At 38.2% G+C, this 12,001-nt stretch overlaps 1 protein-coding gene across 2 annotated transcripts; it reads right to left on the minus strand.

Annotated features, from left to right (window-relative positions):
• Nucleotides 1–681: 681 nt before the first annotated feature.
• LOC134680161 (uncharacterized) lies at nt 682–11,764 on the minus strand. Of its 2 annotated transcripts, none has more exons than XM_063539231.1 (6): nt 11,385–11,764; nt 5,695–8,987; nt 5,434–5,601; nt 4,727–4,866; nt 4,283–4,476; nt 682–3,996 (listed from the first exon to the last, which is right to left on the minus strand). In XM_063539231.1, the coding sequence occupies exons 2-6, from the start codon at nt 8,965–8,967 to the stop codon at nt 2,336–2,338; spliced, it is 5,436 nt and encodes a 1,811-aa protein (XP_063395301.1). In that variant the 5' UTR covers nt 8,968–8,987; nt 11,385–11,764; the 3' UTR covers nt 682–2,335. The 2 variants fall into 2 exon arrangements, with proteins under 2 accessions (XP_063395301.1, XP_063395300.1); XM_063539230.1 differs by having other exon boundaries at nt 4,616–4,866.
• Between the last annotated feature and the right edge of the window lie 237 nt (nt 11,765–12,001).

Here is a 12,001-nt window from a genome sequence, read left to right on the forward strand (position 1 = left end):
AGGATAATGGTCAGTGTTTTCTAGAGCTATAAAACCTGTCTATTCCAAACGCAATACTAGAGTCTGCGCGGAAAGAGAAGAGTCGTGGAATGTATGGAGCCCAATATATTTCACGACTCTTCTCCTTCGAAACAGACTAGACCCGGGTTTCTCACTGCGGACTGAAAGTCTGAAACGGCCGCAAAACGGACATTCGAAGTGGTAAAACTTTTTTTAAAAGCTTTTATTTAGTTTCTCCTGCCTCGTTGTCTGTCTGTAATCAAATCTTGCAAGTTAGGTTTGACCCACTTCCTTCCCGGTTTCCGACGAAGCTGCATATAAATGTAAGTCGGGTGACAATGCAGTGTTATGGTACCATCGAGCTGATCTGATGATGGAGATAGGAGGTAGCCTATAGAAACTCTTTTGTTTTATCACAGAAACTCCTGCAGACAAGCTATCCTTCATTGAATAGACGGATTAGATTCGTTACATTTGACAAAACGGTGGGGTTTGAAGAAAAATGACGCATGCTTAGGAATCTTAGGATCGGTTTCACCAAACAATCTGTCACATTTAAAACGTTCGCTTTCTTAAATGTTTTTGTAAGTAGCTTTATAGTTTTGCTGAGTGACGTCGATAAGCCCATGTAGTGTCGTTCGTGTTAACTGTCCCTTTATTATGATAAAAAAAATGCACGTGAATATGGATTTCGTTTATTTTACATTTCCTGACTTTTGACTGTTTCTTTAAAATACCTAAGTGTACAAAAAACTAGTGGCACATGCCACCTTAAAGGTGTACTTAACTTAATTGTAATAATAATTATAGTTACATGCTAGTAAAGTCTACACCAATAGTTGGTGTTCGCTAAAAACCTTTATGTATATGCTGCCAAGGTTCATGCTTTTCACCGACTTTTGGAGCGGACCCAATCATCTAACTGTCTACGTAAGTGACATAAATGTTAACTTCGCGAGTTTAACAAGTACAACGTAATGAAAACAACAAAATGGGACTTGATGTTCCCCATTATGCCCGCACATGAGATATTTCTCATCGATGCCACAAAATAAACTTTCGACTTTAGCGTCAGTCTTTAGGGTGTTATACGTTCATTTCACTCACTCGACCGACGGTTGCAGTTCCGTCAAGATTGCAAATACACCTAAGCTCGTAACTTATTTATATAATTATGTAACGACTTAATACCAACGTATTACGTAGTTTATCATCCCTCACATAATTTTACTTTATTAACCATAGGTATTTGTATTCTTGACTGCAAACTTCACTTGCCATTATGCAAAATGTTGGAATTAACTCGTTAAGTATTATAGGTATTGTACAATAGAAAATTAAACCGTAACTCTTGCTTAAGAAAAATATAAAGATTACTTCAGTTATCCAATTAAATAAATCCATTGTCACTTAACGGTAGGTATATTTTTTGATCACGGGTGTTGCCGTTGAAGTAAATTAGCAATAGGTACGAACCTTTGAATTGGCTTTGCCACTAGCATATAATAATATAAGTGTTTCGAACAGATTGCTAAATCTGGCCGATAACGTCTCCAAGATATGATCAAGTACAATAAGTAATAAATACGTAATATTTACAAAAGGAGTAGCTTATATTTGTAGATGTAAAGTTAATTTACGCTCGTCAATTTTCACTCAAGTGAAGAGTAACTAGTAACAAATATCTAGCACAAGTACTATTTTTGATATGGAAGACTCTTCAAGGATTGTTACAATGTATATCTAAATTTCGTTTATGGAAGATGATATGCCAATCGTTTTTACATATAAACGTTTTTGGAAGTAGAAGTTAATAACTGTAAATACATAGTGGTATATATTTTATAAAAATACATACAAAACAATATGGTACCTACTTATCAGGTAATATCGATGACTATATTATTTTAAGATTTTTAATATGTTTTCTGATATTTTAATCGTTACTTATATATGGACCGCAAAATGTCTGTTGTATTTAAATTACAGATGTAACTATTCATTTATGATTTCAGTTTTCCGTTAAGTTTCATGGCCACGAGACAAGTCTTGCTGTGTTGTGTACGTAAAATACCTACTACTACAAATACGCAAGCCTTACAAAAGAAGCAATTTTAACAACATTAGACATTTCAATTTGAGATTTTTTACAATATTAACATAGAAACAAATTACAAATATATATAAGTATTTAAAGCGTATTATCTCGTTTTCATACCGTACGTGTCTGAGTCAAACCCCATTACGAATAATTACATCTTAAATTAATAACAAAATTGCACATTAAATAACCTACTTAATATAATTTTGGCACTAATTATCTGTGGCACTAAAATTAACTCCTTTCTTTGTCTAGCTCGTCACTATGCTCAATAGTTTTCATTTCACTATCTCTTTCACTGTCACACGCGTTGTCCGCGGGAGGGGGCGGCGGCTCCTCGTCCTCGGAGCCGTCGTGCGCGGCGGCCGCGCCCGGCTCGCGGTACTCCAGCTTGCTGGGGTCCTTCTCGTGCAGCTTGCGCGCCAGCGTCTGCAGGCTGGCCAGGGAGCTCGCGCAGTCCGTCGTGTCTATGTCCGTTAAACTGACGCCCGCTCGCTCGATCTCCGTAAACGTGCCAAAAGGCAGCTTGAATAAGCACTCCAGCCGCATCACGTGCATTTTACTCCTGAGATGTTTCGCTAAATGTCCGTGTATTCTGAATGCTATGTTGCAATCCGAACACCGGAAAGGTCTAGGATTTAAGGACGTCGCCGCTCCGAATGTCGAAGTCATCGACACTTTATTGTGATGCGACCCTGATCGTTCGTGTTTCTGTAGATGTCCTCGAGTTCGAAAACTAACGGCGCATGCGCTACATCTGAATGGTCTTTCCATATAATGAATATTTAGATGCAACCTCAGTTGTGAAGGTTTCGTGAAAGTTTTATTACAGAAGTCACATACTCTTCGCCCGTCCTCCATAAGCCTCCCTGGCGAATAGGACGAAGACCCTTCGAATTCTTTTCCCTTGGTTACTTTAAATGCTACACCGCCTGCTCCGATAACTACTTTTCTGGCAATAGGGTCATGATCTAAGGCTGGCAGTTTTATATCATCACTATTATTTATTTCGTCCCTATCTTCCATGCTCCCTTTCGCGTTAGTGAAATCATTGTCTTGTTGATTCTGATTGTTGTCATCATAGGTCTTGATAAGGTTTATGCGAGCATGTTTCAGATATTCTGACACAACATGTTTAGCATTCTCTGCATTACTACTACTAGGTGTACGAGTTCTTTTCGGCTCTATAACCAAATTATTTAAGGATGTAGAATCAGTACCGACAGTAATGTTGTCTTCTTTTGGAACATTCGGCGAATTGGTTGAACTATCGTTGTCGCCCACTATCGAGAGCTTAGGCGTGCTAATAGTAATTTGCGGTGATGAGATAGGCGTATTTACGGAGTTTTTAGTCGTTGTCACGTTTCTAATGTTGATGTTCCCATTGTCACTTTCGGTCAAAACATTTTTTTCCAATTCTATTTTCTTTAGTTTATTTAAGCTGCTTGTTAGCTGACTCTGCTTAATTTTAGAATCTTGGAGGGCTCTTTCCGTTAAATATGTATGAAGCATTGGTTCCCCATTCGACCAATTAGTTTGATTATGAGGAAGCTTTGCTGTATTTGACGCTAATGATGCTAGGACACTAGATTCTCTAGCTGTTGGTATTTCAGGAATGTTAGAAGCAACTTTCACATCATTTTTACTTAGGTCCATTGGTTCATTGTCGACGTCCGTTCGTGAATCTACCGACGTGCTTCTGGAGATACTAAAATGTTCAGGACTTAATTCCGTTGTAGTGCTTTCTAGGCCAGTGGGGGTGTAGGGGTACGTGGACGGCCTGGCACTAGTGATGAGCCCGGGTGTCGCTGAAGTCGCCGGCCGACTACCTCCCAAAGAGAGTAAACAATGAGCGGCTTCATGTTCTGGCAAACGGGACTTGCACACTTCGGTATCTGAAAATAGTAAGTAATAAACATAAATTTAAAAGTTTACATTACGGATAAAAAAATTGTACGGTAGGTATAGTTTATGAAACTTGTCTTCTAGCTATTTAAACATTTATGTAGGTATTTTTCTCTTGGTCAAAAAAATTACAAACTCTATATTAATTAATTTAAATATTAATTTTAACAAAACCATTACAAAACCTTGCCATATATATTGACAGTACATAAAATCTGTTCTATATTTTACTGAAACTTGCGATAGGTACTAATTAATTATATTTTATATACATACCGCTGGATTCAGTTTCTCCCTCGTTCCCTTCATCGCCGTCAGAATCTGAATCGTCGTCTGTTTCTCCGGAGCCCGGCGCCATCTCCCCGCCGTCCACGTCGTTGCCTTCGTTGGGATTGATACCCAATTCGCAACACTTTTTGAAATGAGCTTTGCTCTTCATATGCTTAGTGAGGTTTCCCTTTGTTTTGAAGCTGAAAATTGAATTGAATTTCAGTTTTTTGTTTTGTATTTTTTATATGTGGGCAATATTAACGTACTGATTTTATGATAAAAGATGCTTGCGAAACCGCGTGTAAAGAAAAATATGTAAGTCTCTAACAAGGAAATTACCTGAAGGCACAATGTACACAAGTGTATGGGCGCACATCAGTATGAGTTCTTATATGTTTCTTCAACATGGACGGTTTCTTGCAACGAATACCACATTCTGAGCAAACATACCGCCCTCTGCCGCGGCCGCGTACATAAGTGTATTCTTCGTTACTTTCAAATCCTCCCGCCAATTCTTTTTTGGGGGTAATAGAACTCTCGGTAATTAATAATTTATCTTCTGTTTTCTTAGAGTCCAACACCAGGGACGACTGGAAACAATATTCGTAATTTAAATGAAGTTGATTATAAATTATAATAATCACAATAAAAAACGAAATACACGAATAGAATGAAATGGAATACCGCATTTCATAATATTATTTTGCTGACTGGTGGCGTACCTATACATACACCATAGTGCCACTTTGGAGCACATTAAGCGTCCATTTACCACATTGTCCACGAGTGGCCAAAAATTAAGTACATAAGAGATGCTCTGGACTTAAGGCATAATACTACTTTCTAACTTAAGCTAAGCGAAATGCAGCCCCTTGGGAAAATAATCTAGATATTAATTTGTAAAGCGACCATGAATTGTATTATTGCCATACTACTAAATAAATAAAGGGCGTTATATTTTATAAGTAAAAACTTTGAAATATATTTTATATACAAACGAAACCTTTTGATTTTAATTTAAATCAATTATTAACTATCAAACAAAATATGACCTAAAAAGTCAGTCGTTGTATTGAAAGAGTCCGTTATATTTTTTCGTAAGCTAAGTACCTCTACCTACATTTAAAAATATATTAGTTCATAATGATGTTTCATACCTGTTTGCTATCTTTAGTAATTTTATTCCATTGCGACGAGTGCGTTAATATGAGATCCTGTTTGAGCACAGAGCTAGCCACGTTTTGCGGTCGATGCCGTGAGTCATAAAGAGACATGGCAGACGAGGCTGACAGTCCTAGCGGGTCTGGCGTAAGCTCTGATAATAACTGTAAACAATAATGCATTTATTTTATCACAAATTAATCTGTATCGTAAACTTGCAATATAGGTACAGTCATTGAAATAAGTTTCATAATTACCTGCCAATTACTGTACATAGATAGGAAATGTTGATTAGGAACATAAGTCGGCTGTGGCCGGTTTATAGTGCAATAAAACACTTTTGTTGAGCATTTCAGCCCCAAATATGTATAGGCATTCCCATTTAGATATAGTTGCCCATACGCTTTAGCAGGGCGTGGTGTTTCAGGAGAAACTAATGGCATAGTGTTTGCGTTGGGAGTGATGCCATGATGTCTTTTAGGTGTAAATGTACCAGGCTTTAATGGCAGCGTTGAAGGCCTTAAAAACTTGGGTTTTCGGTCTTCTGCTATAGATTTTGTAGTCACGTTCTTCTGAAAGTATGCCGTCTCTGATCTTTCATTGTGAGCAGAAGAAACTACCATCTCCTGGGCATTAGTATTTTTCTGGACTTCGGCCGAACTTGGAATTTGATTGTTGAATATTTCTGCTTTCGTGATAAGACTTTCAAAATTAAAATTTCTAATCTCGTTCTGCGATTTTATTTCACCACTTCGAGGGCTATTTAGTTTGTCAGAGTATTTTGGTTTCACTGATAAAAAGTTCATCATGGGAGTTTTTGGAACTCCTTCAAAGTTTCTTTTTACAGCTACGTCCTGTTTTGTGGACATATTTTTAATATTGGTTATTATTTTCGGAGCAACGTTAGGTTCATCTACATTCCTTATATTTATTATTGGCACCGAAACGACATATTGAGACGCATCAGCATTATACTGTTTCGGTGTAACTTTGTCGGCTTCTGGATTTAATGGTCTGCAGTTAGGACTTCTCATGCCAAGCATAGTTTCATTTTTATTAATTTCATATTTAGAAGACGCAATGCCTTTGGCAGCCTGACCATTGACACATAGTAAATTGCCGTGAACATTGTCGACCGTTGACAGCTTTGAAGTTTCTAAGGGACTAAAGTAATCGTTTGCATTTTTAGAGAGTGTTGCAACATTTGTACCAGGAGTGGTTGGGCCTGGTATTCCTGGAACGTGTGGTATTAATTTCCCTCCATGCAGGATTGTCGTAGCACCGTTAGGAGATGTTGATGGGCTTAGAGGTGGTAAGGTCAAAGGATTAAATGCTGTAATAGCACTAAATGGTGGGAATTGGAAATGTGTCATATCATGAATGTTTGGTAAGTTACTAGATACGTTCGTTGATACTGCTATTCTTGGCGTTTGAGGCTTTGGAGTCCCAATTATTTCTTTTGGTGTTGGAGGATTATGCACAATCGTTCCACCTGAATGTAATTCCGATCTTACTACAACGCTGCTAGCTTCCATGTCGACACACAATTTTGAAGGTGACAAATTTGGATGAATCAGTATAGGAGACAATTGGCTTTTACTTGGTTCAATGCGTAAGGTAGTCGTGCTACCAGAATGGTGGACTATTTTGACTTCTCCTCCAAACATTTGCAGCGATGTTGAATTATGCCTTCCTAATTGTGATAGCTCATCCATAGTCCGTAATGTTGCAGCATTTGCTTCAATACATCTTATTTTTGATTGATTATACAAATCAGTTAATCTCGGAGAAGTATTATCAGATATTCTACTACCATATGGGTCAGAACTGCTATCCATTCTTCTTTTTGGACTGGCTACCATTGGTTTAACTTTAACATTTTCCATTTTTTTGTTGTAGTCATATGGTACTCTTGCATCAACAAGCCTTGTATTTCCTAAAAGAGGGCCCGGTGACGGTAATGGAGCAGCGATGTCATTTGATTCAGGTTTAACAATTACCAAATTATCGGGTTTGATTTTAAGCGGGGGTGAGTTATTAAAAACGGCCAGTTTTGGGGAAGAATTAGAGGGTGTTTCTGGCAGCCGAACGTTGACTGAATTGCTTCTTACGTACACATTTTCAGGTCTGCCAGTCTTTACTTCTTTTTGGGCACTATTGATTAGACTGTTAGAGAAGTTTCCTTTACAGTAATATAATCTATGTATTTCCAGGTTTTCAGCACTTTTGTAAACTATTTGACAGAGCGGACAAATATATAGAAGTGCCGGCCCATCGTTTATTTCTTCCGTTACCGAAATAAGTCCATTTCCTTTTGTTTTTAATAAAAGATCCTTTATAATAGATCCTTCGGGGTTTAAAGGGTGTTTCTGGTGGTCTGATTGAGAAAAGCTCTCTGAATGAGATCTTTTCCGAAAAACATTATCAATTTCATTAGAATGTTTCGTCAAGTTAAGTGGTGATGGCTCTGTTTTTATTTCATGCTCGTTCATAAATTGTTTACTTTCTGCTATTTGTTTAATTTTACCATATTTCTTTTGTAAAGGCGTTTCAATGACATCAACAATAGCTTCATTGTTTGATATAATTTTAGAGATATGTTCCGTAAGAAAATCGGCATTCGGTGACATTGTCTTTTTCAATTTATCTTTTTCGTCTGTTTCTTGATAAGATGAAGCTACTCGAAATTTGGGCTTATATATTGTTTTTAATTTACTAGTATCACCCTCTCGCATATCTACGCCAGATGGGGGAGTAATTCGGTCGTTGGTCAACTCTGGAGAAGAAATTTCATAAGATCTTGAGTTTTCAAGCCGAGTATTAGACACATCAGTTCCAGAATCAGAAACTGTAGAAGGTGGTAAAGAAGTGTCGCTCTCAGATCCGCCCGATATATCGTCATCATTAATTGTAGCAGCCACGTCAGCTCCCCGCAATCTCAAAGCGTGAGTCCGCGATCTTCTATGTTTATAAAGGTTTGATTTCGTTTTAAACGCAAACCCGCAAGGTACACAAGGGTAAGGTCTCTCGTTAGTATGCGCTCTGATATGTTTTTGAAGAACTGAAGGCTTGGCACAAGATAATTTACAGTATGGGCATACATATCGCCCACCTGTTCCTCCACTCTGAACGTCTCTAAAATCATTTTCAAGGTTCTCAGTCTTGTTTGAAAATTCATCATTGCAACTGGTCTTACCAGATACTTGATCAAAATTATTTACATCACATAACCTACTATTTTTTTCATCACTAATATTAATTTGTACATCTTTAGAGTTCTGATTATTTTGCGATCCTTTTATCTTCTCTATTTCGGGATGAGCTGCTTGAATGCTCCCATTAGTAATATAACTATTACGAGCCGTCTCTTCTACGACGATATCATTATGTCTAGCGTCCCCGACCATTGCATTGTTAACAGGAAACACTGCAATGGTCGATGCCATTTTCTTAAATTTCTTATGGAGATAACTGTGGTCATTGTTGTTGGTAAAGTTATTATCCAAACGTTTTTCTTGAGTGAGAGGCATCGTACCCGCGAACCTTGTACCTGAAAATATGAGAAAAAACTTAAATTAACACCTGTGTTGACTGATGTAACCATACAAATACAAAACTTTATCATTGAATAATAATGTTCAATACAATTGAATTCACCATGTAAAAACATTCCTGAAAAGTAAACACATTTAGACTAATTCTTTATAGAATCGTCAACACAACAGAGTGTTGCGGTGAACGAGTTGACGCAACGCGCATGTGCCGGGCTATTTCTATTGGTGTGCGGCGTGACATCATCGTGACGTAGCCACATCTTATGCTAACGGATGAGGATATCCCCGCCGAACATTGCTTGTTACTTTCTGCTATCCGTCTTTATATTTTTAAATCGTGTGATTAACAAAACAAAACTCAGTTACCCGCTTCATTAGAAATTTAAAATTTAACGCTGACTTACTACCGTAAATTATTATTATTATCTATTTCAAGGTTAAACATGGACGTCGTACACTTTTGTTTAGGAACAGCGAATGAAAATACTAATCACAAAAAATTGTTTAAGTTTACGACATTGTGACTCAGTAACCTTAGCTATTGCAAATATGACGAGATTTGTTAGGTACGCAACTTTTAAATTAAGACGAAAAGTCTAGATAGATTAACTTTTGCGAATATATTATTTATTCATAACTCAATTATAGTATTTATTCATAACTCAAGAACATGAAGTACCTAATGCAGAAGGAACGGTGGCAACCGACCTCGCATTGCTCTCACACCTCACCGAGTCAAGTCGTTTGTGGACTGCGTTTGTGCGTTCTCAGAAGGCGTTACAATTTCTGAGAACCGGAGACAAGCAAGCCGCTCCACTCGTTTAAGTTAAGAACGAGCTAGCGAATAAATGTTACGGAGCCTACGCACTAACACACACAAGCGCTTGAACCGGAGTTTCTCAGTAGTGTTTGGTACAGTACATTTCGCTATAACTAGTAATACCTGGTACCTAATGTATACCGAGGTATCATTTATGTTTTGATTTTAATAAATTTAATCTATATAAATGTTTTACAATGATGCTAAAGGTCTCCCAATATGATTTTATATCTATTTAAGTATCTAATAACTAGCCACGACTCAGTTAAATGTTGTTTATGAGTGGGTCCACCTGTATCGTAACGTAAACGCAACAATGCAATGCAACATGTCGTAGCGAATGTACATTGAGAGTAGAGAGTCAAGCGAAGGCAGAGGCAGTTGGGCCCGGTGGGGCGCGGGCGGCGGCTCAGCACACTAGTGTTGTAATGAGACAAAGGAATCCCGGCGGTCGGCTGCCGCCCGCCGGCCTGGCGCCACGCCAGGCGGCCCTGGCGACGTTTGTGTCGGCCGTCAGCCTGCATTGCCCCTACCTATCCAATCCCAATCGGCAAGAAGGTACGCCTTGCCAGCCAGTAAACCCGTTTTACATGACGATTCGTATTTGTTTAAATGAGATTTTAATCATTGAAAGTTGGCGATTAGAATTTTTTACGTAAGTAATTTAACTGTTTCAATTCAAGTTATCGTTATTGAATTAATGGAACCGAACGTTTTTTTATGTTACTTCATAAACATAGACTAACTTCAACGTACATAATTTGTTGTAGCTTTTGGGAGTTCGTCATCAATTTATAGACACGGCAATTGATTGCCCATGTTGTTTATTTTTATATTTAATACTTATTTACCTAATATAACAACTAGCCCAGTCCGGCACGAGATACATAATCAACATTCTATCTAACTTCATCATGTTAGACCTATTAAATGCCGCGGCTTGCCAGTAGGTAGTAATAAAAGCCACTACTACACAATGATGTGACTTGTTGCTCACTGTTAGTGTTCATACTGTTGTGATTATGTTTACATACCTATTATACATGCGTCATCGCGATCACTCTCTAGTTATCAACCTGCCCTAAGTATTCTTTTTAATGTAACCACGACTGTCTCATTTATTGGGACAATTTTCTATTCAATCATGTGTTGCTATCTTTGCGCGCGTCCATGTGTTTGAAAGGGATGACACTACACAATACGCATTTTACTATCTTTCAAGCACGTTGAAAACTAACGCAATACGAATCGTGCTAATGTAAGTAGGGGCGAATGTTATAATAAGTCATATTTGAAATGAGAAATAAATGTATTACCTATAAACTTTCCAATTTGACCTTTCCAAATATTTCAGTTAAAATATATTGCCGAAACAACTGCTTGCTATGATTACACCTTAATTAATAGAACTCATTCAATTACCTACAATGCCGTAATTCATTTATTTTACACTGAACATGCTGTGAGGTCATACAATGCTGATAATAACAAGTACATAATATAATAATATGTAATGTATCGTAGGTATACATCACACTTCTGCGATAGACGGATTACTCTAAAAGGCACTTACCGCGGAATAGTCAATTAGTCCACCATCATACGTCTGCTGTTCTGATATCATTTGTTTACGCCTCCAGAACAAATGTCAACAAGTCCGATAGGCTGCATTTCACCCGCGCACAAGTGAATCATCGTTAATAACTGCGCGACGGTCCACGCCACGCTCACACACACATACACCTGTGATAACACACTCGCTTCACTTGTTCCTCGAAACGGACGCCACTTTCTTTTTTGCGAATATATATCGTCGTGTGAGTAATTATAAAATTTGTCTACAAATCGTAATTTGCAGTCTGCTGATCGTGGATCAGGCCCGAGCAACACACCGCTCTGACGCGGGCGCGGATGACTGACTGTTCGGGCAACCCAACTGTTTGTCGTTCGTTTCGTCGTCGTGCTCGCACCGCCCCCCTTCGCCCGCGACCGCCCCGCGCACCGAACGGACTTGCCTGCGCTCGCTCTGGGAGTAGTGATTCATGTCGCGTTTATCTATCTCTCTCCTTCAACATAACCGGATCGGTCGTTCTTCGTAATCTATTTATACATACGTATCTATACTTTGTAAACTACGCTATAACATTGCGTTGCGACTTGCGATTACAGTAGCAGTTAACTTCAATAAAA

Source organism: Cydia fagiglandana, chromosome 3, assembly GCF_963556715.1.
Source record: "Cydia fagiglandana chromosome 3, ilCydFagi1.1, whole genome shotgun sequence".
NCBI lineage: Eukaryota > Metazoa > Arthropoda > Insecta > Lepidoptera > Tortricidae > Cydia > Cydia fagiglandana.

Coding starts and splice junctions, on each gene's coding strand:
- LOC134680161 (XM_063539230.1), bottom strand. CDS start 8,967: ATGCCTCTCACTCAAGAAAAACGTTTGGATAATAACTTTACCAACAAC. Junction 4,867..5,433: donor TTACTAAAGATAGCAAACAG/GTATGAAACATC, acceptor TATTGTTTCCAG/TCGTCCCTGGTGTTGGACTC. Junction 3,997..4,282: donor GGGAGAAACTGAATCCAGCG/GTATGTATATAA, acceptor TACTATTTTCAG/ATACCGAAGTGTGCAAGTCC.